Source organism: Pleurodeles waltl, chromosome 8 (genome assembly GCF_031143425.1).
Source record: "Pleurodeles waltl isolate 20211129_DDA chromosome 8, aPleWal1.hap1.20221129, whole genome shotgun sequence".
NCBI lineage: Eukaryota > Metazoa > Chordata > Amphibia > Caudata > Salamandridae > Pleurodeles > Pleurodeles waltl.
In genome coordinates, this window is record NC_090447.1 from 599,551,557 (window position 1) to 599,564,759 (window position 13,203).

Here is a 13,203-nt window from a genome sequence, read left to right on the forward strand (position 1 = left end):
ATATAAAAGTGATCCCCAACTTGCACGTTGGAAGTAATTAAGGAAACACTGTACAGCAGACAAAAGGGCAATACAAGTACCCACTGATTTTATTGTATCATTGCTATGACCAAAAATGTCTTCATCTTTGAAGGAGATTTCTGTTATGAGAAAAAGGGTGTCACGATGGAGCCCGGATTTGCCACCAATCTGGCAAATCTTTTCATGAACAGCTATGAACATAACCAATGTATACCAACAAACCAATCCTTTCCAAACACACATAACCTTGTGGAAAAGGTATATAGGCAATGTTTTCATGATTTGGATAGGCAGTGTTTCCTGTTTAGGTGTAAATCTATTTTACTCAATTTCAGATAATAAACAATACATAATAATACCTTCACCTACATCCATTTGTTGGTGAGGTATAACATATGGAGAGATAGGTTAAAGCAGGGAAGGTAGGCCGTAGGGGGAGAGGGGACGGTGAAGAGGACTGTCTGGGAAAGAAGGGGAAGGGAAATGCTCGACAATTCCAACCGATGGAGAATGCAACAAGTTCAGGCAGAGGGGTAGGCAATATGTTATGGGAATTTCTAGAGTGCATAAAAGGTTATCAAGGTGCTAGTAGAACTCGCACATGGTAGAAAAACATCTTTTCATTCAGGGCCATTGCGGGTGAAAAGCCAAATTTTCTGCTGATTTTTTAAAAATAGAAAATATTTCCTCCTCTGCCATGTCGGGCAGCAGGGAGTTCCATAATTTGTCAGCTGCCACCAAAAGGATCTTCCTCCCCATTTGGCTCTGCGAAATCTAGGGACAATTGCTGTCTCCAAGAAGAGTATCTGAGCGATCTAGTAGGCACGTATCAGTGAAACATGGCATTAAGCTGTTCAGTGTTATTAAGATAGAGGACTTTATGAGTCAGACACAAGGTGTTAAATGCAATTCTCCTTTTAATTAGAAGCCAGTGAAGAGTCTTCCACTGAAGGTGGCCTTTGTCTCTGGAGAGCTTGGGGACTACGCTGACACTGTTAGTCCACTTCAGCTCGGGCTAGGCAGCCTAGGTTCAGTGGTGAGGTCCAGTGTTGGGTTTTTGACGGTCTTGGTCCTCACAGTTTTTTTTGGTTGCTTGAAGATGCAGGGAAGCAGCTCCTCTGCTCCAAAGGGAGTTCTTCGGCGATTTGTGAAGCACTGGCTGCTCTCCTGGGGTCTTGGAACCTGCAGCGGCAGAACAGGTCAGTCACTCCCTGAGGGTCGGGTGCAGCAGGCAGGTTACCAGAGTTGGCGCCAAGTCTGTCGTGCTCCTCGGTTCCTAGGCACAGCAGGCTTCTTATCCACTCCTTCCTTTGAGTCCAGCGAAGATCTGAGGTTAGGAATCAGGTGGTCCCCTAAATACTCAATTTAGGGAGCGTTAGGGAAGTGAAGGGTAGTAGCCAATGGACCTTGGGGTCACTACACCTCATAGATTACCACTTCCTTCAGGGAGTGGGCATCACCCTGTCCCAGAATTCCACCACACACACGATGCTGGAATTTGTAAAGCTTGTGCATTTCAGGCTGGTCACCCTAGATGTGTATCCAGCCTGGAAAGGCAACATGCCTCCGGCATAGCTAATTTCCCTGCCTGTCCAGGTGTACAGATGGGCCTTGGGGCAGGGGCGGTCAGCATCTCTCTGAGGAAGGCTGGCCAGCATTGCATAGCAAAGGCAGTGGGCTTTTTTGAAGCTGTCTGCCTTGGAATGCAGATTTGTAGGTCATCCTGTTGGAAGCGGTGTGTGAACACCTCTACTGGAGCAGCCATTGTCTTCGGACCTTCAGAGAGCAAAGGATCTCACCCTTGGGGGTCACATTATCGTTTGTTGGTGGCAGACTGGGCAGAATTGGTCAGGGAGCTCGGTTGCTAGGTTTTCAGGGGCCCTCTAAGGTGCCCTCTGGGTGCATATATTAATAAATCCATCACTGAAGTCAGTGAGGGTTTATTTATAGGAGATGTTTGATAGCAAACATCCCTATTTTTAGTGAAGCAATCATGTAGCTGCAGAACTCTTACCGACCACTGTTCAGCACATGTAGTTAAAATGGCTTCCCTGTTCACTTCCTTTGTCTAAGAATCGGCAAAGACAAAGCAGGGGCATATCTGCTCTTGCAGATATGTCCACACATGTAATATAAGGCATCCTGCCTTAGGAATGCCAGGCCTGCTGTTGGGGTTACTTACAAATATTATATGCAATGTTTAGGGCACATGGCACACAGTCTGAATGCCATGTAGTGTTTTCCCTTTTAAGGAGCACCTTCCCACACAGCCTGCAATAGTAATCTGCATGAGGTTAGTGCTGGATCCTTTACAGTGGCAAACATTATGCTGCAGCTCTTAGAGGCGCTCTTCAGTACCCATGCCCTAGGTACCAGAGGTACCATTTACTAGGGACTTACAGAGGTGCTAAAGGGCCTGGCCACTTGAGGATCAAGTGACCAGGTATCTTGTTTTGGGGAAGGAACACTGGAACTGGCGACTTGGTTAGCAGGAACACAGTGCACTTCAAAGTTGCACCAAAAAACAGGCAAAAAATTGTGGGGGTGGAGGCCTCAACTAAAACTCAGCTACCTACAATTTCTACTCTTGGTTTTCACTGAAGTATTCTCTTGGGATGCCCAATGAATATGGCTTAATGTTCTCTTGGTTGCACGGTGTCTTGTATCTTTGGTTTGATCCTGAGGAAAAACCCCTGTAGATGATTTAAGTGACATGTGCTGTTCAAGGGATTCAAACTTCGATGCATTAAAAACCTACACTTGGATTACTAGCATCTAGTTGGGATATAATTCATGTCACTAACCCACAGTTAGATGAATGCTGGCAAAAACATCACAACCAAGTTGTTTGATTAAGAAATGAAAACATTTCTGTTTTTGTAATCACACTAGTTTCACACTGAACAAGCACTGTATGATATGTCAAATGATGTATATTGTTTAAATGAACTGGATAACATACCATTAAGCCTGGTGGTCATTATGTAATATATTTGATGTGAAACAGTTTGAAGAAAAAAAAAAACAAAGATTAATGCACTCCTCACAATGATTTAAATGTTTTTAAAAGTATTCCGACAGAACTGCATGTGCTTACAGGGAGTGCAGAATTATTAGGCAAATGAGTATTTTGACCACATCATCCTCTTTATGCATGTTGTCTTACTCCAAGCTGTATAGGCTCGAAAGCCTACTACCAATTAAGCATATTAGGTGATGTGCATCTCTGTAATGAGAAGGGGTGTGGTCTAATGACATCAACACCCTATATCAGGTGTGCATAATTATTAGGCAACTTCCTTTCCTTTGGCAAAATGGGTCAAAAGAAGGACTTGACAGGCTCAGAAAAGTCAAAAATAGTGAGATATCTTGCAGAGGGATGCAGCACTCTTAAAATTGCAAAGCTTCTGAAGCGTGATCATCGAACAATCAAGCGTTTCATTCAAAATAGTCAACAGGGTCGCAAGAAGCGTGTGGAAAAACCAAGGCGCAAAATAACTGCCCATGAACTGAGAAAAGTCAAGCGTGCAGCTGCCACGATGCCACTTGCCACCAGTTTGGCCATATTTCAGAGCTGCAACATCACTGGAGTGCCCAAAAGCACAAGGTGTGCAATACTCAGAGACATGGCCAAGGTAAGAAAGGCTGAAAGACGACCACCACTGAACAAGACACACAAGCTGAAACGTCAAGACTGGGCCAATAAATATCTCAAGACTGATTTTTCTAAGGTTTTATGGACTGATGAAATGAGAGTGAGTCTTGATGGGCCAGATGGATGGGCCCGTGGCTGGATTGGTAAAGGGCAGAGAGCTCCAGTCCGACTCAGACGCCAGCAAGGTGGAGGTGGAGTACTGGTTTGGGCTGGTATCATCAAAGATGAGCTTGTGGGGCCTTTTCGGGTTGAGGATGGAGTCAAGCTCAACTCCCAGTCCTACTGCCAGTTCCTGGAAGACACCTTCTTCAAGCAGTGGTACAGGAAGAAGTCTGCATCCTTCAAGAAAAACATGATTTTCATGCAGGACAATGCTCCATCACACGCGTCCAAGTACTCCACAGCGTGGCTGGCAAGAAAGGGTATAAAAGAAGGAAATCTAATGACATGGCCTCCTTGTTCACCTGATCTGAACCCCATTGAGAACCTGTGGTCCATCATCAAATGTGAGATTTACAAGGAGGGAAAACAGTACACCTCTCTGAACAGTGTCTGGGAGGCTGTGGGTGCTGCTGCACGCAATGTTGATGGTGAACAGATCAAAACACTGACAGAATCCATGGATGGCAGGCTTTTGAGTGTCCTTGCAAAGAAAGGTGGCTATATTGGTCACTGATTTGTTTTTGTTTTGTTTTTGAATGTCAGAAATGTATATTTGTGAATGTTGAGATGTTATATTGGTTTCACTGGTAATGATAAATAATTGAAATGGGTATATATCTTTTTTTTGTTAAGTTGCCTAATAATTATGCACAGTGATAGTCACCTGCACACACAGATATCCCCCTAACATAGCTAAAACTAAAAACAAACTAAAAACTACTTCCAAAAATATTCAGTTTTGATATTAATGAGTTTTTTGGGTTCATTGAGAACATGGTTGTTGTTCAATAATAAAATTAATCCTCAAAAATACAACTTGCCTAATAATTCTGCACTCCCTGTATATCGACATTTTGAAGGCCTTCACTGGAAACTTAGTATCCCTGTGACATTGTCTTCTTGTAATAACCAAGCGAATAGTGAAGTGCTCAAATATCTGGCCAAATCTACAGACAAACAACTTAAAACACCACTGTTCAGAATCTCCTTTCTGGCAAATACATACATTTACTAAGAGATAGATCCATCTGTGATGTAAACAAAACACCGAAAACAATTTTAAATGCATTGATTTTGCCACTAAGGTTAGTATTGCTCACCCAGCAGACCAAGGTGAGGCGTCAGATGCCTGGTTCTGTGACACAAAATGTGTATTAGGTGTGTGGGGGCTTCCCACGAGGATTGTATTCGGTGCCGAGGGTCTCTGGGGAGTACCAATGACCTATAAATATAATATACACGATATGTGATTAGTTTATCATCTGTTGAACAACAAAGTAATATTTACAAAGAAACCTGCCAAATTGTATAGCAGCTTCAAACAACTTCTTTACAAAAAATTCTAGACTATGTAAAGTCAGCATCAGTCATTATGAAGGACATTGTTGAGCACATGTGGCACAAAGTTGAGAGAAGATTGCCAATTGCAATAAACAAATTACCCCATTCCTATTCTTCTCCACACCCATAGAATATTAATTCCATGAATCCATGCTACAGTACAGTCCTTTATTGACAGGATCTCAAACTCAATTTTAAAAGAGAATAGGGGTATAACCGGCAGTGTAAGTGTGAGGTGTGGTTGTCTGTGGTGAAGAGTTTCCATCCACATTCCCAGGCAACCCAGAACCACAGCAAACTACACAATCAAAAGGAGGAACCCATCTGAAACATTCTCCAAAATCCAGGAATATTGGGTACTAGCTGAGACCGAGACATTCTGGAGAACTTAAGTTCCTGCATAAAACAAGAAATGCAGCCACTCATGCTTGTGGCATGCCAACACCTTAATTTGAGAGCCCACAGATGCGATACGTAATGAGTATCCTTGCAAGAGTATGTTCATGATCCAGTTCAGGGTCAGAGCTACAAAAAAACATCCAAAAACTGACAAATCAGGAGCAAGGTTTCAAGACCGCCCGAAGAAAGAATGCACCATGTACGTCTCAATACTTAGCTGAGTCTCCCACTGGCTGCTGAACTCTCATTGCCACCCCTGCATAAGTAAAGTTGCGTGGCAATTATTCCTGCATGATGTGCACCGCTCTAACTTAAATCAAGAATCACTACGTCACATGTCACAGGAGTTTTTACAAGACAGGAAAGTATGCAGCACATGAAAGTACTAATGTTAAAATATGTTGTTTATATATATATATATATATATATATATATATATATATATATATATATATATATATGGAAAATGTCACTTACCCAGTGTACATCTGTTCGTGGCATGAGTCGCTGCAGATTCACATGCTGTGCACAGTCCGCCGTCTGGTGTTGGGCTCGGAGTGTTACAAGTTGTTTTTCTTCGAAGAAGTCTTTTCGAGTCACGAGACCGAGGGACTCCTCCCATTTCGATTCCATTGCGCATGGGCGTCGACTCCATCTTAGATTGTTTTCCCCGCAGAGGGTGAGGTAGGAGTTGTGTATGTTAGTAATAGTGCCCATGCAATGGAATGAATACGTATGTACATAATAAAGGTTAAAGTAATATATTTACAAATGTACAAATGTTCAAGATCTACTTCTAAACGGCTACAGGCTCCCGGGGAGGCGGGTGGGCGCATGTGAATCTGCAGCGACTCATGCCACGAACAGATGTACACTGGGTAAGTGACATTTTCCGTTCGATGGCATGTGTCGCTGCAGATACACATGCTGTGCATAGACTAGTAAGCAGTTATCTCCCCAAAAGCGGTGGTTCAGCCTGTAGGAGTTGAAGTAGTTTGAAATAATGTTCTCAGTACAGCCTGACCTACTGTGGCTTGTTGTGCAGTTAACACATCTACACAGTAGTGCTTGGTAAATGTATGAGGCGTAGACCATGTTGCTGCCTTACATATTTCGTTCATTGGAATATTTCCTAGAAAGGCCATGGTAGCCCCTTTCTTTCTGGTTGAGTGTGCCTTTGGTGTAATAGGCAGCTCTCTCTTTGCTTTAAGATAGCAGGTTTGAATACACTTAACTATCCACCTAGCAATGCCTTGTTTTGAAATTGGATTTCCTGTATGAGGTTTTTGAAAGGCAATAAATAGTTGTTTTGTTTTTCTAATTAGTTTCGTTCTGTCAATGTAGTACATTAGTGCTCTTTTGATGTCTAATGTATGTAGTGCTCTTTCAGCAACAGAATCTGGTTGTGGGAAGAACACTGGTAATTCTACTGTTTGATTTAAGTGGAACGGTGAGATAACCTTTGGTAACAATTTAGGATTTGTTCTTAGAACTACTTTATTATTATGTATTTGAATAAATGGTTCTTGTATGGTAAATGCTTGAATCTCGCTCACTCTACTTAGAGATGTGATGGCAATCAAAAATGCAACTTTCCACGTTAAGTATTGCATTTCACAAGAATGCATGGGCTCGAAAGGTGGACCCATGAGTCTTGTTAAGACAATGTTGAGGTTCCATGAAGGAACAGGTGGTGTTCTTGGTGGTATGATTCTCTTTAAGCCTTCCATAAACGCTTTAATGACTGGTATTTTAAATAGTGAAGTTGAATGAGTAATTTGTAGGTAAGCTGATATTGCGGTAAGATGTATCTTTATGGAAGAGAAAGCTAGGTTTGATTTTTGCAAATGTAGTAAATATCCTACTATATCCTTTGGAGATGCGTGTAATGGCTGAATTTGATTATTCTGGCAGTAATACACAAATCTTTTCCACTTGTTTGCGTAGCAGTGTCTAGTGGTAGGTTTCCTAGCTTGTTTTATGACCTCCATACATTCTTGTGTGAGATGCAAGTGCCCGAATTCTAGGATTTCAGGAGCCAAATTGCTAGATTCAAAGATGCTGGATTTGGATGTCTGATCTGTTGTTTGTGTTGTGTTAACAGATCTGGTTTGTTGGGTAGTTTGACATGAGGTACTACTGACATGTCTAGTAGTGTCGTGTACCAAGGTTGCCTTGCCCATGTTGGTTCTATTAGTATGAGTTTGAGTTTGTTTTGAATCAACCTGTTTACTACATATGTTAGGAGAGGGAGAGGGGGAAAAGTGTATGCAAAGATCCCTGACCAGTTCATCCATAGAGAATTGCCTTGGGATTGATCTTGTGGGTACCTGGATGCGAAGTTTTGGCATTTGGAGTTTTCCTTTGTTGCAAATAGATCTATTTGAGGTGTCCCCTAAATTTGAAAGTAATTGTTTAGTATTTGGGGGTGAATTTCCCACTCGTGGGTTTGTTGGTGATCTCGAGATTGTCTGCCAGCTGGTTCTGAATCCCTGGGATAAATTGTGCTATTAGGCGAATGTGGTTGTGAATCGCCCAATGCCATATTTTCTGTGTTAGGAGGCACAACTGCGTCGAGTGTGTCCCTCCTTGTTTGTTTAGATAATACATTGTTGTCATGTTGTCTGTTTTGACAAGAATGTATTTTTGGGTTATTATGGGTTGAAATGCTTTCAGCGCTAGAAATACTGCTAACATTTCCAAGTGATTTATGTGAAACTGTCTCTGATGTATGTCCCATTGTCCTTGGATGCTGTGTTGATTGAGGTGTGCTCCCCACCCTGTCATGGAAGCATCTGATGTTATGACGTATTGTGGCACTGGGTCTTGGAAAGGCCGCCCTCGGTTTAAATTTGTACTGTTCCACCATAGAAGCGAGATGTATGTTTGGCGGTCTATCAACACCAGATTTAGAAGTTGACCCTGTGCTTGTGACCATTGTGATGCTAGGCACTGTTGTAAGGGCTGCATGTGCAATCTTGCGTTTGGGACAATGGCTATGCATGAAGACATCATGCCTAGTAGTTTCATTACCATTCTGACTTGTATCTTTTGTGTTGGATATATGGCCTGTATTACTTTGTGAAATGTTTGAACCCGTTGTGGACTTGGAGTGGCAATCCCTTTTGCTGTGTTGATTGTCGCTCCTAAGTATTGCTGCGTTTGGCACGGCAAAAGGTGTGACTTCGCGTAGTTGATGGAGAAACCTAGCCTGTGAAGGGTTTGTATGACATATTTTGTGTGCTGTGAACACTGTTTTAGCGTGTTGGTTTTGATTAACCAGTCGTCGAAGTACGGGAACACATGTATTTGCTGCCTTCTGATATGTGCAGCTACTACTGCCAGGCATTTTGTAAAAACTCTTGGCGCAGTTGTTATTCCGAATGGCAACACTTTGAATTGGTAATGTATTCCTTGGAATACGAACCTTAGGTATTTCCTGTGTGAAGGATGTATTGGTATATGGAAATACGCATCTTTTAGATCTAATGTTGTCAAGTAGTCTTGCTTTTTGAGCAGTGGAATTACGTCTTGTAACGTGACCATGTGAAAGTGGTCTGATTTTATGTAGGTATTTAGTGTTCTGAGATCTAGTATTGGTCTCAGAGTTTTGTCCTTTTTGGGTATTAGAAAGTACAGTGAGTAAACTCCTGTGTTTTTTTGTTGAATTGGTACTAATTCTATTGCGTCCTTTTGTAGCAATGCTTGAACCTCTAGTCCTAGAAGATCTATATGTTGTTTTGACATATTGTGTGTTTTCGGTGGGACGTTTGGAGGGAATTGGCGAAATTCTATGCAATAACCATGCTGGATAATTGCTAAGACCCAAGTGTCTGTTGTTATTTCCTCCCAAAGTTTGTAAAATTGGCTTAGTCTTCCCCCCACAGGTGTTATGTGATGGGGGTGCGTGACTTGTGAGTCACTGCTTATTTTGAGGGGTTTTGGGATCTTGGAATTTTCCTCTATTTTTTGGGAATTGGCCCCCTCTAAATTGCCCCCGAAAACCTCCCCTCTGATATTGACCCTGGTAGGTAGGCCTGGTTTGTGAGGTTGTGGTTTCTGTGGGTTGACCTCGAAACCCTCCCCTAAAAGGTGTTTTTCCGAAATGTGCCTCTGCTCTGCGGGGAGTAGAGTGCGCCCATGGCTTTGGCTGTATCGGTGTCCTTTTTGAGTTTTTCGATGGCAGTGTCTACCTCCGGCCCAAACAATTGCTGTTCATTAAACGGCATATTGAGCACAGCCTGCTAGATTTCCGGTTTGAACCCAGAAGTGCGCAGCCATGCGTGTCTTCGTATTGTGACTGCAGTGTTTATTGTCCTTGCAGCTGTATCTGCTGCATCCATGGAAGACCGTATCTGATTATTTGAGATACTTTGTCCCTCTTCCACCACCTGTTGCGCTCTTTTTTGGAACTCCTTGGGTAAGTGTTCGATGAAATGTTGCATTTCATCCCAATGAGCCCTGTCGTATCTTGCCAAAAGTGCTTGTGAATTGGCAATACGCCACTGATTTGCTGCTTGCGCTGCAACCCTTTTTCCCGCAGCATCAAATTTGCAGCTCTCCTCGTCTGGAGGTGGTGCGTCGCCTGAGGTATGAGAGTTGGCTCTCTTACGAGCTGCCCCCACAACTACTGAGTCTGGTGTTAGTTGTGTTGTAATATATATTGGATCTGTGGGTGGTGGCTTATATTTTTTCTCCACCCTTGGAGTTATGGCTCTGCCTTTAACTGGATCTTGACATTTTTTTTGAATGTCTTAGCATTCCTGGTAGCATGGGAAGGCATTGATACTGGCTATGGGTGGAGGATAGGGTGTTAAAAAGAAAGTCATCCTAAATTGGTTCCGAATGTAAGGAGACATTGTGAAACTCGGCTGCCCTTGCGACCACCTGTGTATAGGATGTACTGTCCTCAGGTGGTGACGGTTTTGTAGGATAAGAGTCTGGGCTATTGTCAGACACTGGAGCATCGTAGAGGTCCCATGCATCGGGATCATCCTGACTCATTGTGGTATGAGCTGGTGAGTGCATCAGTGGTGGAGTTGTTGCTGGTGATGCATGTATTGATGGTGGTGGAGACGGTGGTGGGGTTGTTTTCCTTGCCACCTTTGCCTGTGGTTGCTTGTCCTTTTGTTGAAAGGCAAGTTTCCTTTTTATTTTGATTGGGGGAAGAGTGGTTATCTTCCCTGTGTCCTCATGAATATGAAGCCTTTTTTGTGTGTAGTCAGGCTCTACAGCTTGAAGCTCCTTTCCAAATCTATGTAATTGGGAGGTTAATCCTTGTTCCTCTGTATAGGAACTAGTTTTCGGCTCAGAGGCTGGCTGTTTCGGAACCGAAACCTTTTCGGAAGTCTTTTTAGGCTCCGAAGAAACCTTCTTTGTTTTCGGCGTGGTGTCTCGGTGCCGAAATTCTTCGGTGCTGCTGTCTCTGTGCCGAAGTTTCTCGGAGCCGCTGTCTCGGCTCCGAAGTTGCTGTGTGGCGGTATCTCGACCGGAGTCGGATGACTTCGACACCAGCATGCCCTTTTTCGGTGCCCTGGATGGGTCACCTATTTTTCAGGTTAAGCCATGGCCTGTTGGCGGTGGCGTCCCCTTGGCTTTCGTAGACTTCTCGTGAGTCTTGATTTTCGACGTCTTACTCACGGTTTTGGTTGTTTCTTCGGCGTTGAGTTCTTCAGAATCCGACTCGTGGACAGAGAAAGCTTCTTCTTCCTCCTGGAAACGATCTTGACCTGTCGGCGTGGACGCCATTTGTAGTCTCCTGGCTCTTCGGTCTCTCAGCGTCTTCCTCGACCGAAACGCTCGACAGGCCTCACAAGTATCTTCCTTGTGCTCGGGGGACAAGCACAAGTTACAGACCAGATGGTGATCCGTATACGGATACTTGTGATGGCATTTTGGGCAGAAGCGGAATGGGGTCCGTTCCATCAGCCTTGAAGCCGCACGTGGCCGGGCCGACCAGGCCCCGACGGGGGATCGAAAAAAAACCATAGGGCCACCGGAGCTCTTCAAAATTCGGTGTCGATTTGTTCTAACTAACCCGATACCGAACGCAAACAATACCGACGTTTTTTTCCGAGATTCTAACTAACTTTCCGATCCGAAACACGGAGCGAAAAGGAACACGTCCGAACCCGATGGCGGAAAAAAAACAATCTAAGATGGAGTCGACGCCCATGCGCAATGGAATCGAAATGGGAGGAGTCCCTCGGTCTCGTGACTCGAAAAGACTTCTTCGAAGAAAAACAACTTGTAACACTCCGAGCCCAACACCAGACGGCGGACTGTGCACAGCATGTGTATCTGCAGCTACACATGCCATCGAACAAATATATATACAGATACATACATATATATATATATATATACACACACACACACATAGAGGAAAGGTAAAAGGGGGGGGGGGGGGGAGACATACACACAAAAATGTACACATGGAACTCAAAAAAATTAAGGTTTACGGTAAAAAAAAAAAATGACTATAAAAAAAGTTCACTCTTTATTTACAGATAAGGTGTAGGATGCTGGCCCTCTATGTAGTGTGCAAAACTAGGCACACTGTGCAGGGGACCAGGCAGCCACACAGTGGTTTACAGAGGTAAAAACAAGACGAATTAATGCTCTAATTTTTAAGGTAGCTTGGTCGAACCGTTAGGCTATTCTTGGAGAAGTGCAAAGCATTTGTTGTACTTAGAGTATCACTAGGCAAGAGACACACCCAAAAGAATAACTCGAGACCAATTTACAAAAATACTTCTGATTTTTGTAAAAAGTTCTGGCAGAAGTAGGGGGAAAAGGTCTCTGAAGCCGGTGCAGGGCCACTTCGGGGGACCACTTGGAAAAGCACTGCACAGGTAAGTTTAAAGGTGAATCCTGGGGGTCCCCTTGCAGTGTTGATATCACAAGGGGTGGAGACCCTTACAGCACAGCTGGATCTTCAGTACAGGGCAGCCAGGTGCAGAGCGAACCGGTGAGCCAGGAGCTGTGCCCGAAAAGGCCCTTAGAAGCAGAAGGTAGGTTGGTTTGAGGGTCACTTGCAGGTCAACAGGGGCACTCTGGTGGGAGGTCTTGGTGGTTTCCCAAGTCCCTCGACTGGGGCTTCCTCCTGGTCATTTTACAGTCCAAAGTGGACTGTCTTTCAGTGTACACGACGTGAAGTGACCACTACCCAGGGTAATGGCACGGTTTGGCCGCTGCAAGGCGCAATTAAACCAAACTTGGCACACTGGCAGGGTTTGTCCTCTGGGTCCGTGGTGTTAAGTTTGGTACAGCTGCGCCGTCCAGTTCAACAGTCAGCAGCTGGTCAGTGAAGTGGACCTCACTGGCTTGTTGGTTTCTTGGGGTTGCAGAGTGATCCCTTCACTCTGGAGGGAGAACTCTGGTGAGTTTTGAAGAGTAGAGTCCGCCCAGTGGCCGAGCAACCCCTCAGCAGCGATTGTTGAGTTCTGGGTGCAGCAGGAAGGGTTTGGCGCCTTTTCTTTGTGCAGCAGGTCTTCTGTTCATGTCTTGGGTCTTCTTTGTTGCTGGACTTCTTGAGTCCTTAGAATCGGATGCCCACTAAATACTGTATTTAGTGGGCCTTTTAGGGGGAACCTGGTAGTGACCAATGGGTCATCTACCATAGG

The 13,203-nt window shown here is 44.0% G+C and overlaps 1 protein-coding gene across 21 annotated transcripts in view; it reads right to left on the reverse strand.

Moving 5' to 3' along the window:
* Positions 1-13,203, reverse strand: part of TFDP1 (transcription factor Dp-1) — a 439,810-nt gene that overhangs the window by 252,846 nt on the left and 173,761 nt on the right. For all 21 annotated transcript variants that reach the window (XM_069204640.1, XM_069204648.1, XM_069204654.1 and 18 more), the window contains one exon: positions 4,939-5,060. In XM_069204640.1, the coding sequence (XP_069060741.1) occupies positions 4,939-5,060 (122 nt within the window). The remainder of the gene's footprint in view (positions 1-4,938; positions 5,061-13,203) is intronic.